General features: G+C 54.6%; 1 protein-coding gene across 1 annotated transcript in view; it reads right to left on the bottom strand.

Annotated features, from left to right (window-relative positions):
- MAP2K3 (mitogen-activated protein kinase kinase 3) overlaps nucleotides 1–11,149 on the bottom strand; it is a 34,522-nt gene extending 23,373 nt beyond the window's left edge. Inside the window, exon 1 of the mRNA XM_074840767.1 lies at nucleotides 11,056–11,149. Coding sequence (XP_074696868.1) covers nucleotides 11,056–11,071 — 16 coding nt within the window. The 5' untranslated portion in view covers nucleotides 11,072–11,149. The remainder of the gene's footprint in view (nucleotides 1–11,055) is intronic.
- Between the last annotated feature and the right edge of the window lie 1,322 nt (nucleotides 11,150–12,471).

Below are 12,471 nucleotides of genomic sequence, written 5' to 3'. Positions count from 1 at the left end.
CACTGCCTCCTTTGCATCCATCTCTCCAACTGGATTTTCTCCCAAAAAAAGCAAGTGTCAGAGACCACAACTCCTCAAAGCTCAGCTGCAGCACAATGGACCCACCAAGGGTAGGCTAGGGGGGTGGTGGGAAAATGCTTGAGATGGGTCATTAACCCAACCCACAGCTCGTCAGAAACCATGGAGCTGGGGGGTACATGGGCCTGGCCAGCTCGCAGCATACGTGGCCAGCATGAAACCCACGGCCACGAGCCATCTCATGGGACTGGCACAGGCTGCACACACTGGTGTGCCACCATGAGACAAACATCTGGAAGCAATCCCAGCCCCAACACCTTAATTGTTAGGAGAAGGCAAAGGAGACAGTGCTTAGAGAAAAGCAAAGAGCATGCTAAAAAAGAAAAAAAAAAAAAATAACAAAAACAGAGAAAAAGGAAGAGGCAGAACCACCATCACTGTGCCTATCTCCCTGCCAGCAGGTACCCAGCCCTCCCCAGAGCAACACTCCCCCCTTTGATTTCTCAGCCCATAGGTGAAGCCATGAAAAAAATAAAATGTTTGGAATTGATGTGACCAGCTGGTGACAGTTTCCTGAGGGGAGAGAAAACTCAAACCGTTTTTTGGAATAGATCAGCTTGACATAAGGCATATGGTTAGTTAGTGGGAAAGGAAAGAGTCATTTGACTTTTTAAATTGTCAGCTGTAACTCAACTCCAGAGTCAACAGACACTCTTTTTCTATCCAAATTGGTGCAATTCAAGTACTTCCAGGTGTCCCCAAAACTCTGTAAACTTGGCAAGAGAGCAAAGTATTCCCTCTCTGCTTCTAATGCAAGTCTTAAAAAAAAAAAAATATTAGCTTTCTACCATCCTGCCTCCAATTTATTCTGGGCAGGGACAGAGTGATTTCATCTCTGCAAATGATGTAAGACAGAGCAGGCACCTGATCTGAAAACAAAATTTATGGAGGGGGGAAAAAAAAAAAAAGGAAGGCCTTGATGCTCGATGTCCGCAGCCACCTGCTGCAGGAGAGGGGCAGAAACAAGGGACCAACCCAACCCAGGTGCTTCCTTGGCCCAGTGACTTCAGGCAGGACTTTCTCAAGAGCAGCATCTGCGCTGGAGAATGGGGCAGGCAGGGATGGTTCACAGTGACATTACCCTCTGGGACCTGGAGTGCTTCCCCACTCCCAGGATGCCCCAGTGATGCAGCCGCAGCTCAGGCGGACAAAGCCTGTGCATCTTCAGAGGAAAACCTCTGATCTCCAGCACCCAGCACTGCATCTCCGGGGTGCAGGAGCGATGAAAACCTTCAGTTATTTCTTTTGGAGCTAGGTGCTGATTTGACAGCTTACATAAAGCAGCAGGCGAGCACTGTGGTACTCTCCCTTACGTCTCCTGCTGTCCCACACCAATTCTTTGCTCTTTTTGGTGCATCTTCAGTGCCATCCCTCCTCCCTGCCTCTCTCACCCTGTCCCCTCCCCACTCCAGGGAACCAGGCAGAAGACACAAGTGCAAAGGGCTCATCACACCTGAGAGCTGGTGCAAAGCAGACACAGCCAGTTGGAGTCTCCAGTTTCTCCACTGAGTTTTTCCAAGAGAAAAATCCACCCCATCACAAGGTGAAGGGGGAGCCGGGATGCCTCCCCAGGCTCAGATCAAGCAAAGGAAAACTGCAGGTTGAGAGTAGCCAGGGAATACAGACACTGCTCAATTCCTCTCAGGCCACCACTCAGCCTTATCTCCATGTAACCACACTCAAATCTCAGTGCCCAGCCAAAAAGCATCAGTCTTAACTCCTAATGATGCTCCCAAATCAAGAGAGGCAGCAGGTGACCTATTTGGTCCCCATAACCTGCTTGCAACACAGCTGGAAGTAAGGGCTGATGTAGCGAGGGGAGAGCTGGCTCCTGAAAGCCCCAGAATAGCTCAGCCGCAGCGAGCCGGACCTGCAGCCTCTTTTCCTGGCATTAACCACACCGTTGCTCTGACCCACACCGCGTACCTCTTGCTCTCCCATCGCTCCTCCTCTGCCCCAGAGGACAGACTACATCCACATTCCCAGAAAAAGTCCCACATCCAGGTGGTCTGTGAGATCAGCTCCTGCCACTCACTGGTTTAGGAAGTTAAAGATAGATCTATCTGTCTTATAAAGATGATAGATAAGAGAAGCACCACATACTTGCTAAGCTCCACATTTTGCAGAAATCGCCAGCAAACGTTTCTCCTTTGTTCCTCCAAACACCCTGCTGCAAAGCTTAAAAATCTCCCCCAATTAAAGGCTGCACCACCAGCACACTGAAAGCCACTGCCAGCCCCACTGCCCAGCATCACCCTGACCACCCCCTCCCACAGGCTCTTATCTGAGGCTGCAACAGCTCTGCGTGGGGAAAACACCTATTTTGTGGCAGATCTGCTCAGTACCCACAGGGCAGCTTTGATTCATGCCCGGGAAAGGCAGGGGCTCCGTGGGTGACGAGCCCGCAGCTCAGCGGAGTTTTGCCACCGCCGTCCCACGTGGCCGCCGGCAGGAAGGACACAGCCTCGCTCCGCTGCTGCCCTTTGGGTGGGCTTTATTATTTTCCCCCCTTTTTTTACTCCTCGCCTGCCTCTCTCGAATCCACCCACTGCACTGCAATTTTTCTGACGTTCAGGGGAAGTAAGCATCGCAGGCTTTTCCTAGTAAAGCCGGATTAAAGAGCCATCACTCTGTCCCAGGAAGCCAGCGGTCTCCGCAGAGGGGCCAGTCCCAACGCATCCGGCTCACGTACCGGCTCAAGAGCTCGCCGGCTGTGACTCAGGGCAGTTCAGCCTGCAGCTCCTCATGGGGCACACTTAAGGCTTCCAAGAACTGTTTCCATTTAAATAAGAAACAATAAATTTCTAAAAATCCCCTTTACCCCTGAAGAGCAAGCCTCACATCAGCGTTTTGGGGAAAGGAACAGAGAGGCGTGCGAAACGGCAAGGAGACGTGTCAAACATCAAACCTGTTTGAGATAAAGGGAAACGCAGGCTGGCTCCCTTCCCTGTGATGGTTACGCACCGTTTCCCTCACTGAGCTGCGACTGTAAAGCCCCATGGGGAAATCCACAGTTACCAAACAAGAAATTCTTTGTGGATCCAAAATTAAGGGTAAACTCTTGCAGCAACCTGGAATGTACACAAAGAAGTCACACGTACAGGAGAGTTGCTGGAGGAAAAGCTGATTCTTTTTCTAGCACCTTAACAAAGCACACGCAAGGCTGATAAGAGTTTCAATTAAAATTCACCCACAGTTTCTGCCTGGTGATTTCTGGAGGCGCAACCTCCAGCCTTCGCTTTACCCTCGTCACTCAGGCATCCTTCAACAAACCAGGCAGCGGCAGCTGTAATTAATACCTGCGAAAACCTTCTCTTGGGCAAGAGAGCAGCGCCTGCAGAGCACAAGAGGCAGCTGGACCACGGCACAGCCCCACAGGTATCCTGGGCTCAGAGGACAACCCCAGCTCTGGCCGATGCCAGCCATCCTCCAGCACCTGGTGCTCACCACTGATGCTCGAGACACCGCTGCTCACAGCCCAGCAATCGCAGGGATCGACCAAAAATCTGGAGGAAATGGGCTGCAGATGCTAACGAAGAGCGAACACAGGGGGCTGTAGAAGCAGCAGATCTAAAACACCCACCGCATCCTCCTTTTTTGGCAGCCTTAAGGCAGCATGCAGCTGCTGCCAGCCTGAAAGAAAACGGGTGCTGCCAGAGAGAGACAGCTGGAGCACAGCACCGAGGCTGATGCGGTTCCATGCCGGTCCCCCGGCAGCATCACCACCCACCTCCCACCCTGCCGGCACCCGCATCCTCCTTTCTGCACCATTTTTTCCTATATCATTTTTTTCCGAGCACCGAGCTCTTGCCCAAGCGGTTGGCAGGGAGCATCGCATGTGAGCTGGGTGCGGATTCGGCACAGGGTGGATGATTTTAGTTGCGGGGAGACCAGGGAAACCTCGAAAGCCAGCTGAGCACACGTGCACACACACAAAAATGTCTTGTGCTGCCCTGCCCGGTGCCGGCAGGGATTTTCTGGGTGCAGGCACAGGGTTTTACAAACAGGCACGTGGGGCTGGGCCTGCCACCTACCCCCGAGCACCTTTTAAAAGTGCTTGGAAGATGACAAAGAGCAGCCGAAGCAACATATCAGCACAAGATCGTTTTGTCTTTGGCTGAGGTGCAACTTGGCAGCACGTCAGGACAGAAACCACGCGGTCCACAGCAGCAGGGGATTTTTAACTATGCAGAGCAGCTTTCTTAAAAAGCCTTGATGGTGAGCACATCTGGCTCTCAGAAAAAGAGCCACGTCATTTTTAGTGACGAGCTGCAAAGACATCCTCATGTCTTCAGGACAACACACCCCCCTGCAGCCATGGGGGCCACATGTTCAGGACTGACTCAGAGGGACGGTCCTCAGGGCTGCACACTCTGCTGCTCCATCATCTCCCTCTCGAGCCTCAGCTTTCCCACTCCGACACCAAGTAAACCAAGATCTCCATCCTCCAGCAAAATACCCCCACCATGCTGTGTATTTATCCTTCACTACCTTTAATAGGGAACAGTCTCCTGCAGGAAGAGATGCCTGCAGCAGGAGATGACATCTGCTCCAGCTATGGCAAATGCCCTCCAGCAAGTTGGCCCAGGATGCTGCTACCTCCAAGGGCTGCTGTTAACACACACCAGTAAAGACAAAGACAGCCAGGGCAGGCTGCAGCCCTGCGGGGCCACAGCACCAGACGCACCATAGCCAACTCCTACAGCACAGGCAGGCTGCTTTGTCAGCCATCCCTGCGAGATTCAGGCTAGGAGGGAATTTATATACACACACCACAGAGCAGTATCTAACTGGCCTGCAAGCCCAGACAAGCTGACACTCCCTAGATAACCCTGTCATCCTCCCCTAAACCACCCCCAGCCCATCCACGTAACCAGCCCTGCGTGTTTATGATCTGTCAGACACATGACTGTCACCTGCCAAGCCCTGCAGACCAGCTTCTTCCCATCCCTCTGCCCTGCACCGCAGGGCCCACCCACACCCGTCACCGGCAGACAGCAAGGGAAGACGCAGCTCTCGGCACCCCCAAACAGATGCTGGCAGGACCGGCACACATTCCTTATTAGAAATCTCCGAGACCTTTATGGGAATGAAATACAATCATTAAAAGCTGCTTTTAAGTTTCCAGGCGATAAGACAGGCACTATCAAGGCAGGAGATGAGGCAGCACTCAGTGGCCAACAGGCAGCTCCTGGGAAGGAGAAGGTCTAAGCACCCCTGTCATCCTCAGAGAGGTTCCTCAGACACAAGCAGTCAGGCTGATGCCAGTGCCAAACCACAGCTAAGGTTAGAAGCCTCTGATGGGAAATTACTTGTATCAAGCACTCTGGAGGTTTCTTCCTTTCCAAAACTACATTTTTCTTTGGTGGTGGTGGTGTGAGGGGAGGAAGGGTGGATGCTCTACAAACAACTTCTGGTAAGTTTTGTCTCCTCCTCATCCTGCCTCCTCTTCCACTCAAATTATGCTTTTAACAGAAATTTATCTTTTCTTTTTAAAAAAAAAATAAATGAGCATTTCACTTGAAATGATGAACTTAAGGCTCAGAGCATGGGTCAGCAGTGACACTCCCAGAGCACAGTGCAGGCAGCAGGATGGAGGCTGTGACAGCCCGGTGGGTGTCAGACCCTCCCCAGCTCCTCGTCCACCCTGTCAGCTCCCAGAGGAGGCGGCGACAGCCAGGCCATCACCTTCACGCTTCTCCTTCCCTCACTTCCAGGCGAGTAGGGCTATAAAGCCGCTGCTCCCAGGGACACGAGGGAGCCAGGGGCAGGGCAGAGACATCCCGCTGCACCACACCCCAGCACACCAAACAGCTCCCCAGGGTCACAACACTCACATTTCAGAGAAACCAAGTTCCAGCACTGGATGTCTTTAAAAACAAGATCGGGTGTCTTTTTACACAATCTGACTTAATTTGCCCAAAAGCTGTTGGACCGGCTGCAGTAATTCCTGGAAGCAACGTCCTGACCTCCAGCCGAGCACGATGCTCGCCATTGTCCCTTCTGATCTTAAAACCAAAAAATTCAAGAGTTTCCCCATTTCCCCACATTAGATCCAGCAGCACATAAGGGCAATCATGTCACACACAAAAGCCCACCAGCCTCCGGGGCTTGAAAGGGATGTGTTCTTCCAAAGTGCTGCCCACCTTCTCTTGGAAGAGGTCGATAGAGCAGACAGTGCACAAAGGAGCCCTGTGGTATTACACCCGTGGATTAATTAAACCATGTGGACAATGCAGCACAGGATTAGTGGAGGAAATGATGCTGGAAAGGGTCCATCTCTCCCCACCTTCATCCCACTGCAGGTCCAGAACCTCCCGCAGCATTAGGCAGCAATTCCCTCCCTCCCCTACCCACTGGGACCACGAGACCCCCAAATCCTGCCCTTCCCCTTAGCCACAGCATAACCCACCACATCCTGCATGGGCAGCAACTCCGCTCCAGCCTTTTGCTGGACAGAGAAGCAGCTACAAGAGAAAGGTGCAGGCAGGGAGCCCTGTTCCAGCTCCAGAAAAGGGAGCAGAGACTCGGACCCACTGCAAACCGAGGCCAGCTGGGGCCACAAGACACTACCGTGGTATCGGAGATAGCTGCAGTTGTGCCCAGTAATTATGGTATTCCTCGGGGCGATGAACATTTAGACTCACAATGCTGCCACAGAATCAGTGCAGCATCGTTGTCACACAGATAAGGGGCTGTGGGGAGATGGGGTATCTCCCAGGCTGAAAAAAACCCAAAAATTTCTGGTTCCCACCATAAAAAAATCCTCTCAGCCCTCTCCCCCACTCAAAATCCCTGCCTAACCCTCGACCTGTGCTACAGAGTTCTGTCAGCAAGAGGCGGTGGGTAGATCTAGCTCCATATGTACCCACGAGCAATCCTGAGTCATGCCAGTAAAACCCCAAACTTTTTTGCTGGTAGAGTAAAATCACCTCCCCAGCCAGCACAAGTTCCTCTCCCAGCTCCTTCCCCAGCAAACAGCCTGCCTGGGCAGTGTTTTATTAACACCAGTGAAAACCATTTTCCATCCAAAAACCCACAGAGCCCCATGTCTGCAGCGGTGGCTTCTCAGGTCACAAAATCACCAGGACCAGAAACCCGCACCCATTCTCAAGCACCCAAAGGGAAGTTCTACAAAGCACATACGAGTTTCCTGCAGCAACGACCACCTCTGCAAATTACGGGGGCAAAGCAAACTCTGACTCAGCCCTGGACTGCAGCCCAGAGCTGGAAAATAAAAGCAGCAACCTTCAGGGAGAAGCATTATCCACTGAAAAAAAGCAGGGGAGCATCCCTCCAGAGAGGGAAACGGATTGCTGAAGCACAGCTAAATATTTATCACATCCAACATGATATTTTCCAGGCGCCCACCATTATGCTAGCAGAAAGCAGCACGAGGAGGAGGGCAGGAGCAAAGCGCTGTGTGCTCTCTCTCTCTGATTGTTTTAATTAATTGGATGCAAGCTCTGTGATGCTTCAACTAGAATTAAAATAAAAACCTGGCTCCGTGGGATCAGAGCTCCTACCCCTGCCACCCCCTGCCCACACACACCCAGGGGATACCAGGCTGGTGGCTGCTCTGCCCGGACACAACGGGAGCCCAAAGCTAAAGTCCTGCTTTCTGCAGGTCACGGCCCCATGTGTATTTTCAGCAGAATTGCCTTTTTTTGGGGTGGCGGCAGGAAAAGCGTGAATGGCACATGAGACAGTACAGGATTCACAGATGACTGAATTGCATAACGGTGGTGCGCTGCCGCGGAGGGCACGGCCAGGGCGCAGGACGGACACATCCCCACCGCTTATTTACCTACCCAGAATAGATGCACCACCAGAACAAATACCAGTTTATCCCCAGGTTCTGGCATTTCTCACCACTGATTTTTCCAAGCCTCAGTGTCAAAGAAGAGCTGCCTCCCCAGAAACACAGCCTGGCTTAGCTGGATCCTGCTCCCTCTCCCCAACAGCACCTCTTTGGGGAAGAGATCTTCCCACAGGAAGACAGAAGGACTTGATTTTGAATTACTCTGGCATCGGCACTGGGTGAGCCCAGGGGAGGCCACGGAGGTCTTCTCCCACCAGACCCCTCCCTCTCCACAGATGCATGGCTGCTTTCTCCAGCAAACTCCCCAGTTTTGGGAGACACGTACCTCCCCGCTGACACGCTCCTGCCTGTCCCTCCAGAAAGGGCTTCCCAAGTCACAGCCAACAGCCACGGTGACAGGCGCATGGATCTTCACACGGGCTGCACACGCAGGCAGAAAATATGCCACGAGCCCCAGGGGAAAGGGATCAGCAGGCACAGCCTAACACAAACCCTGCACCCTCCACCATGTCTCTGCACACACCCAGAGGCTGCAAACTCCCCGAGGTTCCATCCCCTCCTGCTTTAACCTCTTGGATACAACACCTCTCACTTCACAGCATCCACTTCACCAAAAAGGGGCAGACTTTGCTGGAAAATCATGCCCAGGACTAGCCACAGCAGCAGCTCCAGAGCTTTGTGCACAATTCCTTCCCTCGGTGGCACCCATTCGGTGAAAGGGAGCTTTGGTGACCTGAGACAACAGGGAGCTTTTTCATATTTTAGTAAACATCAGACTTGACAGTGCAAGATAACACTGAAACCAAGCGACATTTTCCTACACACCTGATCCTGCAAGATAATTTCGATCAAGCAGATACAAGCAATGGGAAGAGGAAGAAAGCCGAAATCCTTCCTAAGTAAGCTTCACATAATCCCCAGAAGGTGTTTATCTCACAAGCTATGTTTAGTGCAGAGCGAGGCAAAGCTCTCGCCCAGCACCATTCCTATCGCCCAGCACCATTCCTATCGCGCGTGTCACAGCCAGCCACGCGCATCCCCAAAAACTCCCGAGGCAGGAGACAACCCCGTGACTAAGCCAAAATGTTGGCAGGCAAGTTTTGGTACGCATCTATCATGGAAACAGCCAACCTGAGAGCTTCAACACAAGGGCCTCCATTTACGACCCTGATCAACTCAAGCCTGAGAAGGGAAAGCAACCAGCAAAAGGAAACGTGAGACTGCTCACTGAATTTCACTAAGGAAAATTAGAGAAATTTAGCTTAAATTCAGGCCGCCCAAAAGGAGAGGCAGAAAGAGCTGCCACGAGTGCTGCCAGCAGCGTCTGCAGTCCCAGCAGCATCCACACACACTCGGACCCGCGAGCATCCCTACACGGCAGCGGGCAGCCAGCAAACCTGCTCGGAGGGCTGGCACTGCGAAGGCAGACACAAAACCAAGGAGAGGCACGGTGGACAGCTAGCAGTATGAGAGGAGAGGGTTTTGAAGAAGCAGATGCATTACACACGCTCAGGATTGATCCCCGTGCTGAATGCTACCCCATGGGAGGCAAAGGAGCTCGGGTCAGATGAGGACCTGGAACTGCGGGTGCCAGCAGAGACCAGGCACACACATGCAACACCTCCAGCGAAGGGTATTAGGAGTAATCATCTGAATGAACCAGTTCAGTACAACCAACAGCCCCGTGCAACCAGAAACCTGCAGACACAGAAGGGTTCCAAATTTCCTCCGAGGAAAGCACCATGGTCCCAGGTGCTCCCGCAGGCATCGCCTTTTGCTGTCAGCTGGGCTGCTTCCCCCAAAATCCTTCCAGGCCCACCTCAGGCCTCATCTCCCATGGGGCACGAGTGGTCGCTTGGCCAGGCTCACCTTTTCCCTCCATCCACACATCCACACGTTGCCCACGGCACCCACGAGCCGAGCGAGAAGTCTGGGCTCGGGTATCCTGGTGAAAGCCTTTTTAAGAAGCCCAGTTGATTCCTTTCAACACGGGACGGCAGCCGGAGGCATGTGCTCCTACCTGTGAGTCAGCAGCTCCGCTCAGCAGCACCGTAAATCGCTGCTGATTCACACCCTGCTTACACAGCAAACAGGAAACTCAGGTCCACATTCCCTCCGGTTAAGACAAGGATCATTTAAAAGGGGGGGGGGAAAAAAAAGTCACGCCGAGGTGCGTTCATCTGCTCACATGGCTCCTGACTTCAAGTTTCCAGTGCATCACTCCCGAACAAGGAAAACCCCTCAAATTTTATTCCGGTGATAAGAGAGAGGCAGCAGCCGTACTCCGTGTGCTCCCTCCTCCTCCGTCCGGTCTGCGCTCACGGCGCTGATGCAACCGGCTCCCCGGAGCACCAAGACACCAGCGAAGCCATTTCCCCGTCTTCCTCAACGCCGGCACGCTGACGGTGTCATCCTGGGCCGATGGCTCCTGCCAGCCGGCGCTCACCTTGGGACAGCGACCCGGCCACCTCAGCCACGGCAACGCTCTATAAATAACACCCGCGACACACGGTGACGGCTGCCAGCCGCGTACGTCGGACACAACGGGGAAACTCCGCCGCGACGCTCCCGCCACACGCGCCGGCATCGGGTGGTGGCTCGGCCCCAGCCACCGACGCCGGGACACGGGGACCGGGAGCCTCGGCCCCGTCCTTCCCGCCTCACTAGGCCGAGACGAAGGCTCTGCTCATCCTCGGCGCGCGCTGCTCCACGCCAGCCACGACGCTTGCTGAGCTGCCACGGGTGGTTTCTCCGAGGGGGAAGAGACTCCAGCAGCAGTGGGTGAAACTCGCCTTTTTTTTTTTTTTTTTTTTTTTTTTTACCGCTTCCCACGCCAACAGGAGCTTCACCCCCTCCCTCCCCCGTAGGCCCCGCCGGCCGCCCGCTCCCTTCCCCTCACCCCGGGGCTCTGCAGCTCGGGGGGGGCGCGGGAGCCCCAGCCAGCGATGCCGGGCTGCGGGCGCGGGGGAGCAGCCGGGACCGGGGCCCACGCAGAGGAAGCCCGGCGGGAGCCCACGCCCGGCGGGTTGGGCAACAGCTCCGTCCCCGCGGGTTACGCCAGATCCGAGGACGCGGTTCCAATCCGCCTCCCGCCTCCCCCCTCCCCACACCGGTACACGGAACCCGGAGCCCCCGGGCGCATCCCCCAGTCCTACCTCTGGGCAGGGACATGGCTGGCAGCGGCACCGCGGCGCCCGGGCAGAGCGCGGCGCCCGGCGGAGTGCGGCCCAGTGCGGCGGCCGCCGGGGAACAGCCGTGGGGGCGGGGCGACGGCCGGTAGACCCCGCCCCACCACCCCCTTCGCGCGTCGCGATTGGTCATCGGCAGGGGGGAGGGGGCGTGGTTACTGCCTCCGAGGGAAGCTTCGCGGTTCTCCGGCACGGCTGTGAGGGTGAAACGAGGCGGGCGGGCGGTGCTCCTATGCGGCCGGGCTGGCCCCTCTGTCCCGGCCACCGGCGTGACCCCGGCGCGGCACCCGCAGGGCTGAGGTGGCTTTTGGGGCGCGGAGAGGGCCCCCGTGCTGCGCCATGCCTCACCCCACATGCCTAGCATGGAGGCACAGAGCATGGACTGGGATGCTGGTGCTGAGACCGACCGAGCTCATCACATCTTCCATGGGTCTGATCCTGCACACCGTGGGTCCCACTGGCGGGTCTGGTGGAAAAATCGATGGGGATTTATTCCTCTCCGAGTCCCTGAGGAATCAATCCCTCCTAGCCCAGCAATGTGCCGTGGCACATCCCAGGGCGAGGATGCTCTCCCAAACACCCGGGCTGGGCTGCAGACAGAAGCGGCTGAACAGGACATCAGTGATGCAGTTGAACAAGGAAAAAGGAGATTACAAGTGCCATTTTCTGGCTGAAATTCCTAGCATGATCCATACAGATACAAAGGAGGGGTTGGAGGGGTGGCAACTGCAGACAGCCCTGGTGAAATCACATCTAGTCTGTCCCAGCCAGTTTTCAGCTTTGCATTTTGCAGAGTATTTTGGATCAGTTTGAGGGCTGGAAAACCCGCCTCAAAACCAGACAGCTCAAGGGAATCACTGCAGGAGGGAAGGAGCTGGGCAGACTGGGGTCTGTGTCTGCCTGCAGAGGAGTGGTGCCTCAAACGGACCTGGAATCCAGCAGCGATGGCATAAGATCCAGCAGCTGCAAACTGAAGCTAGAAAAGTTCAAATGGGAAATAAATTACAGGCTTTTTGTAGGGAGAGCAATTACCCTCCTGAGAGACGTAGTAGATTCACCACCTTTCAGGTCTTTCAACACAGGCGAGGAGTCTTTCTAAAAAAACTCCTCTCCAGTTCAACCGCAGGGTTATTAGCTCTGATGCAAGAGCTGCAGATGTCACTGCCTGGGCTGGGCAAGTAGGAGGTGGGAGCAGAGTGGACCTTTCTGGCGTTTAGCCATACAAATCTCTGAATCAACAAAGGGGTTTGAACTCCAGCCCGGCTGATCCAAATGGGTTTGGGCTGGGCCAGGGTTTGGGTGCGAGATCTGGAGGGTGCTGCTGCAGAGCAGAGCATCGTTAGCACCTTCACAAACATGCAGCTGGACATGGGCCTGCGAGGA

The sequence above is a fragment of the Strix aluco genome, chromosome 15, assembly GCF_031877795.1.
Source record: "Strix aluco isolate bStrAlu1 chromosome 15, bStrAlu1.hap1, whole genome shotgun sequence".
Lineage (NCBI taxonomy): Eukaryota > Metazoa > Chordata > Aves > Strigiformes > Strigidae > Strix > Strix aluco.
The sequence above is the reverse complement of the archived record's forward strand: the minus strand, read 5'-3'. Positions and strand labels throughout refer to the sequence as shown.